At 41.9% G+C, this 20,944-nt stretch overlaps 1 protein-coding gene across 4 annotated transcripts in view; it reads left to right on the forward strand.

The window, feature by feature from the left end:
• The first annotated feature begins 3,546 nt into the window (after positions 1-3,546).
• Positions 3,547-20,944, forward strand: part of SPEN (spen family transcriptional repressor) — a 106,324-nt gene continuing 88,926 nt past the window's right edge. For 3 of the 4 annotated variants that reach the window (XM_084651723.1, XM_084651724.1, XM_084651726.1), the window contains exon 1: positions 3,547-3,838. In XM_084651723.1, the coding sequence (XP_084507849.1) occupies positions 3,756-3,838 (83 nt within the window). In that variant the 5' untranslated portion in view covers positions 3,547-3,755. Of the gene's footprint in view, positions 3,839-4,794; positions 4,904-20,944 lie in introns of those variants that run through there. The other variant, XM_084651725.1, reaches the window with a different exon arrangement.

Raw genomic sequence — 20,944 nt, forward strand, 5'->3', positions numbered from 1 at the left:
CTGTTGCTGTAGTGAGTGTTTACACTGAAGCACTGTGGCAGTGTTGCTGTGGTTAAAGTATAGGCGTAACCTTGGTTTTGCCCCTCAGAGCTCTTGTGTGACAGTAGGGGAGGAGAAGCAGGCAGCGTCATAGCTGAAAACTGCATTCTGAACTGGAAAGTGAAAATCACAACTTGGGAAAACTGTGTAAGAATAAGCAACTTTACTGTAAAACTTGGAATCTTTTACCATTTATCCTGGAATGGATGTTTGTAGAGCTTTTTAAAGGTGTAAAATGCTATATATAGTAAATGCTTATTTATAATGATTACTCTATGTATTTCTGCTTTACAAGTAGCTGGTCAAAGTCTAAAACCCAATTCCATGGAAAAGAAACTGACGTGGTAAACATATCACTGAAGAGAGCTGGTAATATCTTTTGTTGCTTTAACATTTTGAATGCTTTGGTGCACATGGCTTGAGTGAATGTTTGTAAGTGGGTGGTGAACGGGGTCTTACTTAACTCTTGGGTGGGAGGAATAATTTCTCAGCAAGTAAAAGCCTTCAAGCTATAAAGTTAAATGAAAATATTGTGAGCACATTGGGGCAGGGACCCTCTTAATTTGTGCTCAGTACATCCCTGAGCGCATAACTGGGCACTCAGTGGATATTAACAAGCATGGATTGACTATGAATCCAGTGCCATTGAGCTTTGCTCATCCCAGCAAATAAGAATATGGTTTCAATCAATAGAAAAGCATTGTCAGCAAACAGGAGGCTTTGGCCAAAGGAAATGCATTGAAATATTAGTCTTTTTTCTTTGTGCTGTAAGCAGCTAACCAGGCTTATGTGGCGCCAAAAGAAATGATGTCTCTGGATTTGTGTTCAGTTTTACCCTAACCTCGAACTGGTTCACTTGGGGTTTGAATGCAAAATAGTAACTTGAGCGTCTCTTCTTCCAAACTCCTATGAAATAAATTGATTCTACGTGGAAAGGGGCCGTGATGCAGCCGCACCCCCTGGCTTGAAGTAGTAATAACAAACACCAAATACATGGTTTCCATGGCTTCCATCATCAGCACCCCCACTATAAAAATTGTTCCAGCACCCCTGGAAAGGGGAGACGGCTGGATCTTGCTGTCGATAAATCTGTATTGTTGCTCTTTGTTAAATGGGTAACCTTCTCTGAGTGCAAAATCGTACCCAGTTTCCTTCACAGCTGTTAAAAAGCTGCCTTCCAAGGAGAGGATGGGACAAGATGCTGGAGAGGATAGTACAGTGGCCTTATAGGTATTTAGTGTTTAATAGCTACTAGACTCCCTGGAACCAAAGCTTCATATCCAGGCAGGGTTGATTCAGCTCTTCCTTCTTCTGTATTGGGACACTGAGTTACATGTTGCTAAATGACAGGTTTCAGAGTAGCAGCTGTGTTAGTCTGTACTGGCAAAAAGAGTACTTGTGGCACCTTAGAGACTAACAAATTTATTTGAGCATAAGCTTTCGTGAGCTACTGCTCATAATGCATCTGATGAAGTGAGCTGTAGCTCACGAAAGCTTATGCTCAAATAAATTTGTTAGTCTCTAAGCTGCCACAAGTACTCCTTTTCATGTTGCTAAATGTGGCTCATTTAGATGAGACCTTTAAAAAGAAGGTCCTGTCTAATCTGTGTAAACACTAGGGGCCTAATCCTGTAAACAGTTAAGTATGTGAGTAGCTTTACTCTTGCAAGTGGTTCCCAGGATTGGGTGCCTGCAGGATTCAGTGCTAAAGATCCTGTGGCAGTTTGCATAAGAGTCTGCTCTGTTATGTCCTTTGCCAACATTTCTTCTCCCTCCCACTTTTGTGAAAGGTGCTGATTGGTTGTCAACTTCCCCTCAAACCCCAGATGAGGCTTTATATAGTGGTATTGTCGGCATGTGATGGAGATAGAGATGACCAGAGCTATAGAATTGTAAAATAGAGTGTAACATGGAAATCACACTTCTCTAATATAAAATGAACTTGTGCTTACTTTCACATGGAATACTCAATGTAATTAAATTGAGTTAAATTTAATTTTGCTTATACATATTGCATATATCTTTTAGAGGGAGAATGTAAGACTTAAGGCTGGGAAGATTCTTATGGCCCTGATCCTGCAATAACATCTCCATGGGTGGGGCCTAGGGCCCATGCAGCTTCATTTGAAGTTGGTGGGGTGTGCAAGGGTCTCCTGTAAAGATCCAATTGTGACTGGGATCTAAGATTGTAAGAATTGTTCATTCCCTCTGGGACATCTGGCATTGCAAGGTGGACCTTTGGTCTGACCCAGCATGGCCGTTCTTATGTTCTATCTACACCTCTAGTGAGGCACAATTTTTAAAATGTCAATGTGATTGACAGTAATGTTGCACAGGGTTATTACCGTAAAGTGCCTTTGGGGGTGAAAGTTGCTATGTAAATATTTTAAAATATGTGCAATTTGAAACCTGATGCTTTAGGGATTAAGCCAATCTCTAACTATTAGATCAGGATGAGACCTAACATGAGGGACAGATTATCCCACATTTGCCTAGAGCGGGGATGTTTTGTCTTCCTCTGAAGCATTTGGTACTGGCTACTGTCAGACAGGACACTGGACTAGAGGGTCTTGGATGTGATTTTGTCTGTGTTCCTAAATCTAATTTAAAATGTCACCTGGGATGAAAATCTGATTGATTTGTACTCTGTGGTATTCCTGTGGTACGTATCATGCTGGTATTGAAGCACCATATACTGCTATCACTTTTCTACTCTATGGCCAGAGATTGGCTGCTGTGTGTGTGAATAATTTATTCCTAGATGTATAAAAAAAGGGCCCGATGCTGTGCTGTTACACTGGTGTAAATGCTAACTCCCTCCATTTCCATGGAGTAACCCCGGCTTCACACTGGCATTTCTGAGATCAGCATGTGCTTCCAAGGGCTTTGTCGGTGCCAGAAAATTCAAGAGGCCAGGTGGGTGAGGTAATATTTTTTTATTGGTACGGCTCCTGCGGGCGAGAGGAGAGGAGCGCTGGAGCGAGACAGAGCTCTTCTCCGGGAAGTGCAGACCCTTAGTGTCCCTGGCCCTGGAGACCCAGCCAAAGTGGGATGTGGTGCTGCAGTAGGGAGGGCACCAAGTCATAAAGGGTTAAGCGGGCTCCCTGCCCCCCTTCTCCCCTGGATGCAGCCCTCTGGTGTAGAGAGAGCATCAGAGGCCCCAGTCCACTCCCAGGGCCCAAGTGCCCTCCTGAACTCCATAGTACCAAGTGCCCCCCTTGGACGCCAATGGGAGCGGGAGGAGCAGGGACGCCTCGCTCCCTTCCCCCTCTTTCTTTTTTTTTTTTTTTTTTTTTTGCGCAGGCGCAGTGGCGTGAGGAAGCAAGCCGTGCGGGAAACGACTCATTCTAGCTCGGCGCGTGCGCAGTGGGGCCGGGAGGCTGGCGGCCCAGGGCGTTGGGAGCGAGCGAGCGCTCCCCCCTCCGTTCTCTTCCCCCCCCCCCCCGCCCCACTCTGGGCCGGGAGTGCGCCTGCGCCGGGCTTGGCGGCCGTGTGTGAGGGAGCGGGGAGAGCGGAGCCGCCACAGAGCGCGAGAGAGCGCGAGGGGGGAGGGGGCGCCGCGCTGCCGCCGCCGCTGAGGGGAGCCAGGAGAGGAGCCGCAGCCCGCCGGCCCGGAGCAGGGGCCCCAAGGGATGGTGTCCGCCGCCGCCGCGAGGGGAGGCAGCTCCTGGCACTAGGGCACAGGCCGGGGCGCGGGGGGGCCGGCGCGGCGCAGCATGGTCCGGGAAACCAGGCACCTCTGGGTGGGCAACTTACCGGAGAACGTGCGCGAGGAGAAGATCATCGAGCACTTCAAGCGGTGAGTGACCGGGGGGGGGGGGCCGCTCTTGGGGGGGCAGGAGGGGCCCTGAATCCGGGGTGGGGAGCGCAAGGGGGTATCTCCGCCAGGCTCGGTGCGCGCTGCGCTCCCAGTGTATGTGCTGGGGGGAGATCTGCGTGTGGCTCCCCCCCTTCCTGCCCACGGAGCTGTTAAGGGAGGGGGCAGGGTCTGTGCATGCCCCCCTTTCTCCCCCCCCCCAAAATAGCCCAAGCAGCTGGGAGAAAACAGGATCTTCTAGGGCTTCCCCTCACCCAGCCTGGAGCCAGCGGTGAAGGGATGGGAAAATCTGTCTCAGGGTATCATAGCAACTCCTGCGGAGACTCACCCCCATGGACTGTGTGTGGAAATCGCTCTGATCCCAGGCAAGAAGGTGTGTGTGTGTGTGTGGGGGGGGGTTGTGGGTGTCAGAGGAGAACAGAAATATCTGTACGCGTCCCTGCACCGCGGTGAAGATCTTTGTGGTCTCCTGTAAGATAAAATCCTGGAGGTTTATAATGCGGAAGGAGCTTCATGGAGAAATATTGGAGCCTCGCAGAGCCAAGGACTAGCAGGAGCAAAAACAGCCAAGGATGGAAAAGCCAGGTGAAAAGAGGGAATTCGCTATTTTCTACATGGATTGGATGTTTTGTGAGGTGCAATGTATTGGAAACAATTTTTAACCTCCGAGGCTGGTCATCTTCCTACTTGGTGCCATGATTTTAAAAATCCTTTCTCAGTGTTCAAATGAAAAGGGTTTTTGTTTTACATTTTTTTTTCTTCATATCAACCCATTCCATTACTGAAGGTAGCTGGATGCCCTGCACTCAGGTGTGAGCAAGTGACTGTAACAGCGGTGCATCTTTGGTTAGATGCTTTTTAATGAAATTAACTAAGAGGTTTGTAAAGTGGATGGTGGGAACTTAAGTGCTTGGAAATACAAAGGTGAAATTGAAGATCATGGAAGTGTTTGAAGAAGCCAACTCCCAGTGGATCCTTTCACTAAGAAACAGTGTTCTGGAATTTATAATACTGGAGCGTGGACTGGTATTGTTTTAGAGAGACAAGGTGGGTGAGGTAATACCTTTTATTGGACCAACTTCGGTTGGTGAAAGAATCAAGCTTACACAGAGCTCTTCAGAGCTGGTGTTGTTTTTTACGTTTATAAATTCTGTATTTATTCTCTCTCTCTCTCTCTATTCTGTAACCCCCATCACATAGGCCATAATGGAACAGTAGTTTGCATGATTTTATATTTTTCCTCACCTCTTCCATATTTTTCTCTTAAATGATCAAAGTTTAAAAAAAGGTTTGTGTTCATCTGTCTCTTAGTGGTATTTACGCAAATATTTTTTTTACCTGTTTTGAGGGATTACATTTAGTTGGGTGGAAGAATAAACAGCACTCTTTGGAAATGTGGTCATTATAAGGTGAACAAATTGCACTAGAACCTTGTTAAAAGTGTAAGGAAAAAAGTAGTAGTTCTAGGTGTGTATTATAAATAGCCAGGATTGGGTCTGCTCTCATGCTCCAAAAGGGTTCTTAGGCTTCTTTTTAATCTTTGTTACTACTGCTTAGTGTAGGAACATTATAGAGCGTCCTTAATAGTGAGTCACCATGGGAAAAATAGACTTGGTTACTAACACATGAGGAGCTTGGACAGGGAAATGGAAGAAGGAGCAGGAGAGCTGCCCTATGGCTTTTTTTAAGCCTGATTATTTTGGTTGTTGCTTGATCTAAGATATTAAATCTTCATCTTGGAAGCATACATGTCTGCATGTAAAGCAGGGTTTGTGAATAGTAAGTTCATTCATAACCACTTAAACTAGGCATAGTGTGTGTGTGTGTGTGTGCGCCTGCGCCCATTTGTAATCAGTCCCCCATTATTTTAAACTAGGAAGTGAATAAAGCAAGGGATTGTGATTTGAATAGGAATTAGGCAGGGTTATTTAGTAAGAAGCGTTAGTTGGGCTTTCCCCGCTTGCTACCTTAAAATCCTTGCATATGAAATATTTAATTTGTAGGCGAATGAGCAGATTTAATGCATATTGTTGGAGTGGATATATGTAAATGAAATGTGTTAGTATTTTGCTCTCAATCATCTTCCTCATAAGGGATGTCTGTCTTGTCATTGCACTGTTTTCAGTGGATGGGAAATTCACATGCATAAATGTGCAAACACGTGCATTGCAGCATTTGCTGATCGGTGACATGCTGCTAGCCTTGTCCCTTGGCAGCTCTGCCTATCTGAGAGAGGCATTTGCATGCTTTTTGGTGTGTCCCTTTTATAGTGCAGAGGCAGGGAAAGGGAAGGAGGAAACATTCAAAGAGATTTCTTTTCAAGTGGTGGATGGTGCAGTGGTCTGGCTTGTGTGAATGACTTTCTAAAATGGCGGCTAGGACTCAGTTTATGTGGGAAAGAGCAGAGCAGATCTCCTACTGCACAGAAGGAGGTGGGGAAACTGCAAAAGGAGGCAGCAGGAGCTGCGTAGCAAGAGGGTTCGCTAGGCTCCCTGATCATAACTGCATTTAGTTGCAAGACTTACTTTTATTTTCCTTTGCACATCTTAGACTGTCAAGAAATGAGTAGAGTTGTGTGTGTACAAGGATGTGATCTCTAAAGGAGTCCCTTCAGGTCTTTTTAGGCACCAACTAGGTGGTTTGGTAGAGGCTCATTCCTGATATATTCATACTTAGTGTTCAAATTTGGATTGTATGAGTAGTGTAAATTGTGTTAGGATGGGGCAGAAAATTAATCAAAATGGTTTAAAACTAGGTACTAGCATAATAATTACTCAGAGCAGGGAGGAAATACAGCCATACAGATCTGTTAACATTGTATGAAATTAAAGGAAACAACCCTTCTCTGCCTTTGGATCCCGATCATTAATTACATTGATAATATTAATCAGAAATTAATATTCCTGGGATTAAGTTTTACATACAGAACATTTACATTTCTCTTCAGGGTAGTGAGAGTCTGTATTAACCATAATTTTAGTTACGTAGGTGATCAGGGAATATATAAATACTTGGGTTACTCTAGAATATATACTCTAAAACTCTTAGTTCCAAGCACGATTGAATTTAAATAGCAAAGATGAGGAGTACTCAAATGAAATGGAAAATTTGGCATTCTGGTATTTTTCCTTTTTTCACGTGACATTTTTAAAGCAGGAAAAAGCTGCCATGGTACTGTTGCTTAGAGAGGGATCAAGAAAATGGCAGGATTTGAATTGTTAATTGCTTTTTTTGTTTTTGTTTTTACCTTTCTGAATTTTGATCAGTGGTTTTGGAAGGAAATGCAAGTTCGCTTAGCCGAAACCTTTCATTTCTGCACAACCTGAGTCTTTTTTACAATTTAGATTTTTAGCTGTTTCTTAAAAACAAAAATCCCACTCCCAAACCATGCATTTATATATATGTGTACACACTCCAAATAAGTAAAAGAGGTGTGAAAATCTAAACATTTGGTCACTGATATAGGTATTTAATATTTTTATTTAATACATTGTTTTGAGCTGTGTTTAGCTCTCTAAATTACTAAATATTTGTTGCTTAAAATGGTTAAGTACATATCTGTTGAATGAAGTTTCAGTTAGCAGCGGGATCATCAAGGGTACTGTATGTGCACAATGGAGCAAGCCTTTCTTTGTATGTTGGTTAGTTGAGTGGGGGAAGGGCCAAGTTACCCAATAATTGTATTGCAGTCTTGTTTTATTGTGGCAGCAGCTTAGCTGTGCTGGACATATACATATGAAAGGCAGCTTGCCTGAGCTTGGATATGTAATGTATAAGGTTGGCTTCTTGGAAAGACCAGCTCTTTAGTTTGGAGCTCTTTTCAGATTTAGCTGATCTTGGCTAAATCAAGTTCCCACCCATCCCCCAGTCTGAGAACAGGAAAGAATATGCAAAGAAGCTGACCAAGCAGTATTACAAAGTTGTAGTTACAGAAGCAGAAAAGAGAATTTGTCAAAAATACATCACTACAATAAATGCTTGCCAAGGAACAGCCAATGTCAGTTATATATATATAACTTCAGTGTACCAATATTTATACTAATTTTTCCAGTTGATACCTGTAAAATATATTGTAATTTCCATATATAAGCATGTGTGCAAATTAAATCTTTGCGATTACAATCTTATGCTAAATATTTATTTTCAATACTGTACTGTAACTGAAATGGCTGGTTTTAAGAAGAAAATTGATACACCCTTTAAGACGCAGTAAATGTACTCCCGTGTGAGAGACTTTCATTTTTATTTATTGTAACTTAGCCAAATTTGCTCACTTTGTTTTGAAGTCTGTCTTCGTATTTTGGGAGGGTTGTTTATCTAGGCACAAATATAAGTGCTTTGTAGCAGCAGTTTCTTCCAATATTTTATCTATACTGTTCTTTTTAAATTCAGTTTTCTTTTGCATAAATTGAAGTGAGATTCTTTGGTGGTAAATGCTGGTTTTAAATTGGAGAATAGTGGAGTTGTCAAGAATTGTGACTGATGGTTGACTTCTGTGCCTAGGGTATCTTTAAAAATCTTTTTTCAAATCATATTTCTGTCTTGCTGTTTTGAAGAGGTTGCTGATAAATTACCAGTTGTGAATTTAAAAATATTTGGGTCAGCTTGTGTGTGCGCACATCGTATTTGTGTAGTTTTCATGTAGGTTTCAAAATATACAATTACTGACCGATTACATTTAGTTTTCCATTGTGTCTCAGACCTTTTCTTTAAACTCTTGCAAGGCTTTAAACTAGCACAGGAAATCAGGGAAGCTTGTTCTTAAAATAGTATATTTCATGCTATGATCTCTGATGCTGGAATTCAGTCTTCATTAAAACAGTAGTTAGCTGTGAGTGAAGGTGTTTCTTCATTGCAATAATTAAAATGAGCCCAGATTATTGCACTCTTGAATAGTAGAAAAAAGTCATTCACCATTACTGAAACAGATGCACAGCAGCTTGTGGAACAAGGAGACTAAATATAGTAACATTTGTCCATAGCACAAATGCTACTCTTCCATACTTTTCCCTTGTTTTTACCCTTTGGTTATCCAAAGACCTGTTGCTTTGCCTCAGCTATTTGCATTTTAAATGGAAAAGACCAGTGAGACCCGTTAAATCATTAGGAGTCATGTAATTTTGATATGCAGACTTTTATTGTGTGCGAAATATTAGCCTGTGTAGAGGGAAGATGTTCTCAGAGCCAATATTGTGAGTTTGAGAAACACAAATACTATTTTAAATTTCAGTTCTTATGGTTACAGCTCAAAAAAGGCCTAATGCAAATATTTTACATAACTGTTAATGTTCTTCTAAGCCCGTTTTAGAAACCTTGTGTTCTTTGGCTTCAGGTTGTCTTCACCTCATTGTTGAGGGCAAGGTGGAAGTAATATGAATTGTTAAATAATATATTCTACTTTGAAATATGGTTACTCTTTGAAGAGTCAGTCCGTAAAAGTGGCATTGTGGCAGTTCCATGTTTGTTTTCATTTACTTCCATATCTCATTTTGCTCAGTTTACAAAAAAACAATAATTTTTTTTTAATGGCCAACACTGCAAACTCATTCTAGCCTTGCAACATAAAGTCAAGCTGTGTGCTTTATGGCTTATGAGTCGCCACTGGTAAATAAAGATTATACAGTTGAAGTTGGTCGTCAATTCTGTGAATGGTGTAAGGGGCAGAATAGAATCCAGTGTGGTCTCCAATGACTGTATTGGCTCTGTACTGCTAACCAGAGCAAACTTTGCTTTGTCAGAAAGCCAGGCAGATATGATCTGGAGCGTGTACAGGGGTCAGAACTGTTGACTAAGAAATTACCATTTTTTTAACAGAGATGCTTTTCTGAACATAGCATTGGCAGACTTTGCCATTGATTTAAATGAGAACCGGCTTGGACAATAATAGTAATAGTTTTCCTAGTAAAACTCTCCAACCATGCAACCAAAGTACTATGTTCCCAGGTCTGCAAAACAAGTTTTGTTACTTATAATTAGCAATGGTTCTTTGGTACGTCAGTTCAAATGTAAACATAAAGATGACCTCACTAAATCAACTATATAGTCAGAATAAAACTGAACATTCCTGTCCAGGCTTAATATTTGGGGAGAATTTTTTTATAAAAAGGGGGTCATAGTGAATTCTGATCTCTTATTTTGAATGAAATAACATTTTGTGGCTTGTTTTTAACTTCAAACAAGTAAAAGTGCTTTGGTATTTCATTAACAAATCCCCTCATCAACAGTGAAACTTGTGAGTAGTTTATGGCTGTACTTCCTTGTTGAAAGCAGCCATTAAGCACATTTTAAAATATGCTTCAGCACTTAATTTAAAGGTGGGCTTTCTTAAGGTGCAGGGAGGGAGGAATAAAGCTAAGGGTAGGATGTGTTTTATTACAGTAGTGCCTAGAGTCTCTGGTCAATTTCAGGGCCCACTTTTGCTGAGCTCTGTACATATGCATAGTAAGACAGTCCCAAATCCAAAGAATTTAAAATCTAGATAGGGAAGATGGAGGAAAAAGGTGGGAGAGGAAGTAGTATTCCCATTTTTCAGGTGGGGAGCTGAAAGATTAGATGACTTGCCCAAGGTAATTCAGGAAACCTCCGGCATACAGGAATTGAACCCAGCTCTCATGAGTCTCAGTCCAGTGCCTTAAACCACAAGACTTTTTCCCAAATAGGTTTCCCCATTGCTAAGGCTATGTCATCAGAACTTTTGTGGCTCAGAGGTGTGAATAAACAACCCCCGAAGGGACATAAGTAACACTGATGTAGGTGGTGGTGTGGATAGCGCTATGTCAGTGGGAGAGCTTCTCCCATCGACATGGCTTCTGCCGCTCACAGAGGTGATTTTATTATGCCGAGGAGAGAGTTGTCTCCCATCGGCATAGAGCATCTTTGCCAAACGTGCTGCAGCTCTGTATGTGCCTTAAGTGTTGAATGAAGCCTCATTTGAATATATCTATCCATGGGGCAGTCAGTGTTACTGGTCCCAGTGGAGTTTCTCCTGTTTCTTGATGATTTTGACTTAATCTCCTAAACTTGGTGTGCATCTGTTCCTAACTAAGCTTGATCCCCTGAAGGCCATGAGCACAGATTTCTAAATATCCTTTTAAGTTTCTGTGTTGGAGTTGCAAGTGGTTGTCTGCAACCACCCACTTCTTCCCCAAGACTTAGTCATTTCAATAGCTTATGATCCATGAATCTTCCAGCTGCTTCAGACTTTATTTCTCGTATATAGGTGAGGTGTTGCAGCTTGTTGAGACCAGACTTTGGTTTGGGAAACTCCTGTATATTTGTATTAGCAAGAAACTCATGAAAAACTGCAAAAAACACAAATCTTGACTGAGCTTCCATTAAGCATTTTTATATCATTAGCTGGCTAAGAAAGATGAAGTGGTGTCACTGGACTACAGTTTTCTGTAATCTGGTGAGCCTTTTTAATATCTTCAGTGAAGTATTTTCACAGATCCTTGTTACATTTGATTTGATTTAGCATAGCTTCTGTTATCACTGCAAGGGCTACTTCTAAGTTATGTCATATTTTAGTATTTCTGTGGGTCCTTCCAGCTCCCTTTGATGTTGTTATAAAGTAATCCCATGTTTCCATAATGTTTCCGTAACGGCTTTTCAGACAGATTGTGCTATTATTGATGCTTTATTGTATAAGTTGCTTGGTTTATTCAAAAACTAAGCATCGTACACACCTCTTTTGGTGACATTTTTGAAGTAACTGTTTAGAACAGTGTTCTTCACTGCAAGGCCTGTGAGCCAGTGGCAGCTCCCATGGACCCTAAGTGTGGCTCCCTGTTGATCACCCTCTCCAGTGGCACAGTGAGGCTGCAGCTAAGGCAGGCTCTCTGCCTACCCTGGCCCCACGCCACTCCTGGAAGTGGCCAGCATGCCCCTGTGGCCCTAGAGAGGTAAAGGGGGGAGCAGAGGTCTCTGTGCACTGCTCCCATCTGCAAACACTGCCCCCACAGCTCCCATTGGCTGGGAACGGGGAACTGTGGCCAATGGGAGTTGTGCGGGTGGTGCCTGCAGAGAGGGGCAGTGCTCAGAGCCATATGCCCACACAGATGCACGTTGGCCCCTTCCAGGAGTGGCGTGGGGCTGCCCAAAGTAGGTGCCGCCCCCTTCAATGGGCAGGTTCTGAATAGCTCTTCCAGCAGCCTCCCGGAGCCAGCCCCCCATGTACCCTCTTGTACCCCAAGCCCTTGCCCCAGCACTGAGCCCCCTCCCAGAGCCTGCACCCCATAACCCCCTCCTGCATCTGAACACTCTGCCCTAGCCTGAAGTCCCCTCCTGCACCAAACTCCCTCCCAGAATTTGCACCCTGAGCCCCCTCCCAGAGCCAGCCCCCCATGCACCCTCCTGCATCCCAAGCAATATTACCAATAATGGTAATATTACCATATCAACCAACAGAGAACTCTGAATGCTCAACTGTCTGTGTCGACTATGTGTTCAACCGTCTGTGTCGGGTTGATGTGACTCTCACATTGAAGGTTTCTTTGCTGAAGTGGCCCCCTCTTCAAAAATAGTGAAGAGCACTTGGTTAGATCATATTAACTGCTAAATTTTGGTTCTGTTGGGATAATTGTTGGACTCTGATTCCATTTGGATCCTTTCTTAAAGATTTATTCTCGTGCTGATTTGTGGTTATGGAGATTTCATAATTTTGAGTGTCTTGGGAGATGCACAGATATTAAATCCATTCCTCAATTTACAGTAGTGGAATATTATTTACTTCAAAGTTTTAACGTTGCAGTGCAAACAGAATCCTGATGCCATGTCATTTTACATGCAGTGTAAACTCCTGTAAAGCTCTTTGGGCATGTGATCCTGTCATCCCAAGGTGCATCCATACAAGGGCCTTGGCTTCATTAATGGGGGAAAAAAAAAAAGTGTGCTCTTACCTGGTCCACTAACAAGTAGTAAACACAAGGTAACATCCTAGTGAAGGTAAGGTAATTTGCAGTTGATGGATAATTTGCAGTGTTTACTTCATATGGCAGCTACAAACAGCTTTGTGTATGATTTTTACCTTGGGTTAGTTAACATATGTTGGCTAACATGACGTAAGAATGCACCTTGCTTCTTATTGAAGATGCACTGTTGAAATAGTGTTTTCTTACCATGTGTTAGTGAACGCATTCAGTTTGAAGTAAACACTCAAGGAGCAGTGACGGACAGTTACGTGGATGACTTAAACGTGCCAGGAGGGGGAAAAGGTAAGTCAGATTTAAGATTTTAGTAACCCAGAACTACATTAGATATGTTAGAGAAATAGGCATGTATGTCTCTCAGTGATAATGGATTACTCTGGATTCTTTACAATGTAATCTTACATTTTTGGATTGCATGTTGGTGATCAGTGACTTCCTGCACCACCATTGATTCTACCAGCAAAAGGAAGAATATAACCAAGAAGGGTGCTAGGTTGTCAGTAATATGGTATAAGGTAACCCATCTACTTAAACCACGTCAGAGAGCATGTAAGAGAGTTGGTCCATGAGTGAACATGGACATTTTTTTTTAATATTGAAAACTCAACTAACATCTAATAGGGTACTGTGATCAGTATAATTTATGCTAGAGGAGTAGAGTATACGCCAGGAGTCCTACAGACTTTCAGCATTACAAGAGGCTGCTGAGGGTGTTGATCATATTTCATTTCCTAGAAACCTGTCTGTATCCTATCTATCCAAATATCAGCGGTCTCTCTAAGAATGTGCAACTGTTTTCTCTAAGAAATAGAGAAGATGTGTGAGATAATTTCTTTTATTGGTCCAACTTGTTTTGATGAGAGAGACAAGCTTTCGCACTTACACTGACCACCTCTTCAGGTCTGGGAAACTTGCTCAGTGATATAGATACAAGTCACAGTGTCATACAGATTGGAACAGATTGTTTAGCATAAGTGGCATCCATCAAGGGTTGAGATGATTATATATCCGTATAGCTGTAGCACCTTCATGTTTTCCCAGCAAACAAGGACTGGCCTCATTAAATCCACTTCCAAAGTAGAAATAATCAGTTTAAAAAGATTATTCCTTGGTGAATCCTTGAGGAAGTGGGGAAACGTCAGAATAAAGTTATACAGATATTTCTGTCCCTTCTCCACTATCTTTCAGCACTGTAGTGAAGAGCAGATTGCTTGGTTCATGGAGGAGGAGTTTGGAACTGAGACTTTCAGAAGCTGCCTTGTGAAGCTGCTGCTGTGTTGGTTGAGTTTTGTTTTTGCTACCAAGTGCCCACTAGCAAAAGCTGTCTTGTTAGTTATTTAGTGCATTCTTCATTGGAGGGTGATTAATTGTGAGCTTTCATGGTGTTCTTAGATGACAATAATTGAAGAAAAAGGAAAATATTTAAACAGTGAACTAAGGAATAAATTGAAAATATAATTATTTAATCACTATAATCTGATTTGTTTAGCCACCTCTTCAGCATGCCAATTTAAAACTCTTGGGAAACGTGATCCTGAAGCTGGAAAATCAAACATTGTGCAACCAGTTAATGGCTTACATTCATAAGATCTTTGTGTTGTTCTGTTGGTCATTGTAAATGGTTAGCTTTAGACAAAGGTCACTGTTTTGTAAACTGGACTAACAAATAGCTTGCTTGTCATCTTTAAAACCTAATGATCCTACTGGGATAATAGTGGAACTACAGAAGTGTTTCACCTCCCTGTTTGTTTGAAGTATTCTCAATATTCTGTTTGTGGGTTTTCTTTAATATTGGGCTCCCCCAGTATGACTAAAACTTCATTAATGTTTTACAGTGATGTCTTAGGGTGGAGTGAGGGCTTTACTTAAAGTGCTAATTGTGTCATAGCTTCAATATTTTGATGGTTTTTATTCAATCTGCTGTACTCTATAATTGCAGCACATGTTATATAAAAACTTGTAATGAAGGAATAAAAATCTAAACTTTTTTAGAGAGGCCTGTCCATGTAACAAATAAAAACACAGTGGTCCTTAAAAACACAACACAACATTAAAGTCTTACTCCTAGATTTCAAGGTCAGAAAGGACCATCATGATGATGTAGTCAGATCTCCTGCACATTGCAGGTCACAGAACCTCACCCACCCACTCCAGTAATAGACCCATAACCTCTGGCTGAGTTACTGAAGTCCTCAAATAATGATTTAAAGACCTCAAGTTACAGAGAATCCACCATTTACTACTTTAAATCTGCAAGTGACCACCAAGGCTTCTGCCGATCTGTCCTGGGGGAAAATTCCTTCCCAACCCCAAATAGGTTGATCAATTAGACCAGGGGTCTCAAACTCAAATGACAATGAGGGCCACATGAGGACTAGTACATTGGCCTGAGGGCCGCACCACTGACACCCCCCACCCTGCTGCCCCAGCCCTGCCCCCACTCCACCCCTTCCGTGAGGCCCCATCCCTGCTCCACCTCTTCCCACCCCTTCTCTGCCCCCATTCCAACCCCTTTCCTGAACTCCCCACCCAACTCTGCCCCCTCCCTGCCCCCAGGGGGTGCAGGAGGGGGCTCAGGGCAGGGCGTCAGGGTGCAGGAGGGGTGAGGCAAGGGGCTTAGGGCAGGGGGTCGGGGTGCAGCAGGGGGCTCAGGGCAGGGGGTTCGGCTGCAAGAGGGGTTCGGGGGGGGGTCTGGACCAGCGCACACCAGGGGCAGGGCAGTCTCCCTCTCCGCCCTGCCCCGCCCTGCCCCCTCTCCGGGAAGCGGCTGGGACCTGGGAGAGAGGGGCACAGGGGTCTGTGTGTTGCCCTGGCTGCTGCTCTGCCAATGGGAGCTTTGGGGGAGGTACCTGGAGGAGCGGCCAGGGCAACACACAGACCCCTATGCCCCCCTTCCCGCAGGTCTCAGCTGCTTCCCGGAGCGATGCAGGGGCGGGGCAGGCAGGCAGGGAGGGAGCCTGCCCTGCCCCTGGTGTGCAGAGGGCCGGAGCTGCTCTAGGTAAATGCTGGGGGGGGGGGCAAGGGGATCGTGGGGAGCTGGCGGGCCACAGAAAATAACCACGTGCACGGGCCGCATGTTTGAGACCCCTGAGTTAGACCCTGAGTATGTCAGCAAGACCCAACAGCCAGACCATCTGGGAAAGAGTTCTGTAGTGTTCCTTCATCAGCCACTGTAGATATTTGCTTCTTTTTAAAGAATAAACTCCCATGTACCAAAGTATAAAGGACAACTGGTAACTAACCTGGTAACAGAATAAAATTGATAATATGAAGACTGTGTATGAAGTAATCTGAAACATATTTCATAAAACAGAACTCTTGGAAATGCACTCTGTGTAAAATTTATATTGTTGGCATCTGCTATACTTTTCTCTGGCTCCTACATTAGCAAAGACCCAAGTCTTCAATGTCAACCTAAAGGTAGGTTGTGACCTGGCCCAAGCCGGGGAAGCTAATGATCCATCCAGTAGACCAAATCCTGGTCATGTGCCACCTAAGGCACGTTGTGCATACACTGAGAAGAGTGGGGAATCATGAAATATGTAGTGTGTTTGAATTGGAAAAGTTTCTTTATTCTCTTAAAAACTAGCTACAAAAGCTCACCACATAGGCAAGATGGTATTTGACTTGCATGTGATCTAAGAGCCTTCATCAACAATGTTAGCTTCTGTTTAAAGATACAGACTTTTGTGTTAAAGGCAAAGGAAACTATGCTTTTGTTCGCATTTTTTTTAAAAAGGAACAGTATGACGAAGACAACTTTGAAAAATATTTTAATTCTGTAAACTAATGCTAAAACTTTCTTAGTCTCATTTTTGATGTGATGTACTAAGTGTGTGCCTAGTCACAAAGCATGAACTTCTAAATCTTATCAAAGCAATATTGGAACTGCTCAGCATAAACCATTTCAAAGCCAGAAGATTAAATAGTGGCAGAGCTGTTTTGGCAGAATAATAATTGATCTCCAGCATCATCTTATACTACACCAAGTGGGTTTACTTCCGTATACCCATAGCTGGAGACAGTACCAAATTGGTTGTAGGGACCTCTTGTCCATGAGTTACGGAGGATGATGGTAGGCATATAAAGTACATAATTGGGAGTCAGATCTGGATGCCAGCTGGGTTTTCATCATTTAATATCATGGGTAGCTAATAAGTTCTCCTTTCTGAAATGGATCCTCCTTTAGCTACCTCAAAAAAAATCAGTGATTTCAAATTTATAATTTCATTTAGCATATGTTGGCTTTGGAGTGGTGTAAATTTGAGTGAGAGATTCATTCCATCTAGATAGGTAAAAGTATATTGCTTTCAACCAAACATGAGATTGAGCTAATATTAATGTCTCCACCACAGGGTGGATGAAAATAATTTAGGAAAAATGACTGTATTTGAATCAACATAATATTTTAATTGAGATTTTTTTTATTTATATGTTGCTGTTTCTTCCTGTTCTATAGTTGTAAATGACAAACATGGATGTTTTGTACTTGATTCTTGTTGGCAGAATTTCAGATTTTACATAATTGTTTTCTAAGAAGTTTCACATTTAAAATGCTCATCCATGCTACAAAAGATATGTAAAAGTTCTCATTAACCTCCTTACTGTGAGACCAACACCAACTCAAACAAAATTGATAGGCAACTACCCTCTATTATATTTCCAATCTACCTTCTGATTGAATTTTCATAAGTCAACAAAGCTGAAATACTTTAACCAGGCTATACTGCTCCTCCTGGGTTTGTAGTCAGTGGGACTTGTTCTTTTAAATCACTTAGGTTGTTTTGCAAATCCTACTTAAATAGGCTCATAATCCCATATTTAGGTGGGATTTCCAGAATTACCAAACACACAGTGGCTGTGAACTGAGAAATAACTCTTAAGTTTCAGGGTGATAGGGGAAGTTTTCCTCTTTGAATTGAAAATTAGTGAAATTCCAGGAGTAGGTGAACTTCCAGAATTCGTGACTATGCCTGCAAGTCCTGTGATATGTTGTAGCTTTTCCTACTTAAGAATACTCGGAAATGGCATGGAGGCTACCAAACTATCTTGGTTACAAGGCAGTTGATTAACTTTTCCTATAAAGACCACTTTACAAAGATAACAGGAATGGGTAGCCTCTCAACAGCAATGAGCAGTTGCTGGGAGGAAACTATTTATTTTAATAGGTCCATGTGAAATCTTCCCTATAGCTAGGGCACTACCACATCCAGGTCCATTTTGGTCAATTTCATGGCCATAGGATTTTAAAAATAGTAAATTTCATGATTTCAGTTATTTAAGTCTGAAATTTCATAATGTTTGTAATTGTAGGGGTCCTGACCCAAAAAGGAGTTGTGAGGTGGTCGCAAGGTTATTGTGTGTGGGGGGGGTTGCACTACTGCTACCCTGACTACTTCACTGCTGCTGGTGGTGGCGCTGCCTTCAAAGCTGAGCAGCTGGAGAGCTGCTGCTGCTGGACAGGAGCCCAGCTTTTAAGGCAGAACCACCACCAGCAGCAGCAGCGCAGAAGTAAGGATGGCATGCTATGGTGTTGCCACCCTTACGTCTGTGCTGCTGCCGGCGGGGCGCTACCTTCTGAGCTGGCAGCCTGGGTAACAGCTCTCTGGCCGCCCAGCTCTGAAATCAGCACAGAAGTAATGGTGGTAATATCATGACCCCCTAAAATAACCTTGACTCCCCTGCAACTCCCTTTTGGGTCAGGACCCCAATTTGAGAAATGCTGGTCTCCCCCTTGGAATCTGCAAAATATAGAGTAAAAGCACACAAAAGACCAGATTTCACCGTTGATGTATGTTTCATGGCTGTTAATTTAGAGAGACTGGAGAAGAATTACAACTGTGTTCTTTCCTCAGTCTGCTACTGAATGGATGTAAACCCACTTGACTGGAGGTCTTGGAGAATCAGACTTACCAGATAAGGAGTGCAGCAATGAAAACTTCATTATGATGTACTGTGTCTTTAAATGTAATTCAGACAAATCCTAGCATATACTACAAAAAGGAAAAATTAATTTATGGAAGTTTTTTTATTTAGAAGATGTTTTATGCACATTACTAATTTAAACTTCTATAGAGTACATTCAGAATTTACACAAATGAAACTACATCTGAATGTGATGGCTCTTTTTCTTGTACACAGAATTGCAGTGTTACATTATTATTTCTAACCTAAACAGCTGAGTATCTCTTTGAGATTACAGGGCCAATTCAAGTTGATAATCTAATTCTAAAAACTAGAATAAAGCCAATGCACCTCTAATCCTAAGAAAAATTCATTGGGATTGTCAGGTCTTGTCTGCATGCAGTTATACTGGTATAATTTAGGATGTGATTTCTTCCCCCGCCCCGAAATGTATATGCTGCTAAAACCTCTTGTTTGAGTGCCGGTATGCTGGTATTGTTTATTTCCTTTACTGTATGGGAATAGATGTATAGTATATAGCACCTTTAATACAGATATAAGTGTCTTTAGTAGGGGATTGTACTGCTTAACTATACTTGTATAGTTAAAGCAGTACAACTTTTGCGTGTAGACAAGCTCTCGGTTACCACACAGTCAAAATTTTGGTTTTACCCCTGCAGCATCAGTATTCTGAATGTATTGTGAATTCAGTAAAAATTCTGAAACAATTGAATTGCAATTTATACAAGTAATGATCTATCACATTGTTAAACTAGATATAGCAGAGTGTTAAGGTTACATGAAAATGTGGGTGCTAAAAGGACTCCTTGTTTGTGTTGTTAGCTTTAAAAGTTTTGATACAAACTTAAGTTAATCCTGCCTTTTTTTAAAAAAGACACACATTAATGGAATTTGCTTCAGAGCCTCTTCATTTCAAGTCGTATTGCAGTATTTCCAAGAATCCTTTGTGTTCAGTCCTTATCAACCTTTCCTCACATGTGAATCACTACTGCACTGGAAATGTTCAGTGGCTCAGAGCAGGTTTGTGTGCATGTGTATGCCTGCAGAGCCATGCTATATTTTCTGTGTGCGCTAAGAACATTACACTGAAGGAATGGGGGCCAGAACTGTGGCTGGGAGTGGGGCTGGGGCTGCCCATGGGGGCTGGCCTGGGCTACATCCCCATACCAGGTTGCGTCCCACAGTTTGGGGATCACTGGACTAGATGATCACAATGGTCCCTTCTGGCTTTAAAGTCTGAGTCTATGGACTTCGCATCTGCAGTAACAACTCCATTTACTCCTACCGTTTGTTCTAACGCTCCTCTTTTTCCTCTTCCCTCTCCTGAAAAAGGCCCTAGCTTAAGAACTAACTTCCAAACTTTAATTTATTAATAGTGGCTAATGGTCTAATAGTAAAACTCTGCACAGAAAGATTAGAATAGCTTTTTAAAATGGCTGAGACAGCACTCCTTCAGTTCTAGGGGATTGGGGATAAGTGAACGTCTGTTCACTCAATCACAGGGCTTGTCTTCATGTACAGCGCTACAACAGTGCTGCACTTTAGTGAGGATGATCCTATGCCGCCGGGAGAGCTTCTCCTCTTGGCGTAGTTATTTGACCTCCCTGTAAAGCAGTAGCTATGTTGATGGGAAAAGCTCTCCTGACGAAATAGTTCTGTCTACACGGGGGGGATTGATTTAAATCAGGGAAATTTAAATAATCAAATTGAAAGCCTTGGTTTAAATAATATATTTTAATCAACTTTTCCATTTGTACTTAATTTCTAAAGAAAGATGCATTCTCATTGGTTGAGATAAGCATGTCGATTTGCAACTAAGAGCCTTCACATTCTATTTGGTACATCTTTTTACTACCTAGGAGGGTACACTATAAGTATATATTTAAGCAATTATATAGTTTAATATTTTCAGATTCTATCAATTTTTCATTTTTGGTATGTTAGAAAATGGTGAAGAATATATTGCTTATTTACTAGATTAACTTTTTGCTCATGATTTGTGTCAAGTTGTATTAGGATGGTAACTGGAATTTATATGTTTTGTATGTTCAAATAAATTTTATTTTTATTGAACAAAATAAGCCCTTAATACAGTACATGAGCTATTGTGCCAATTGGTGAAGCGTGACCTCAAAAGTTGGATGTTTCTTTTCCTGATTCTTTCTTTATATAGAAAAGTAGCCTTTAACTCAAAGCTTTTTTGATAGAGGCTCATGGACTTATGGATTTATTTTTT

The sequence above is a fragment of the Lepidochelys olivacea genome, assembly GCF_965140295.1.
Source record: "Lepidochelys olivacea isolate rLepOli2 genome assembly, chromosome: 18".
Lineage (NCBI taxonomy): Eukaryota > Metazoa > Chordata > Testudines > Cheloniidae > Lepidochelys > Lepidochelys olivacea.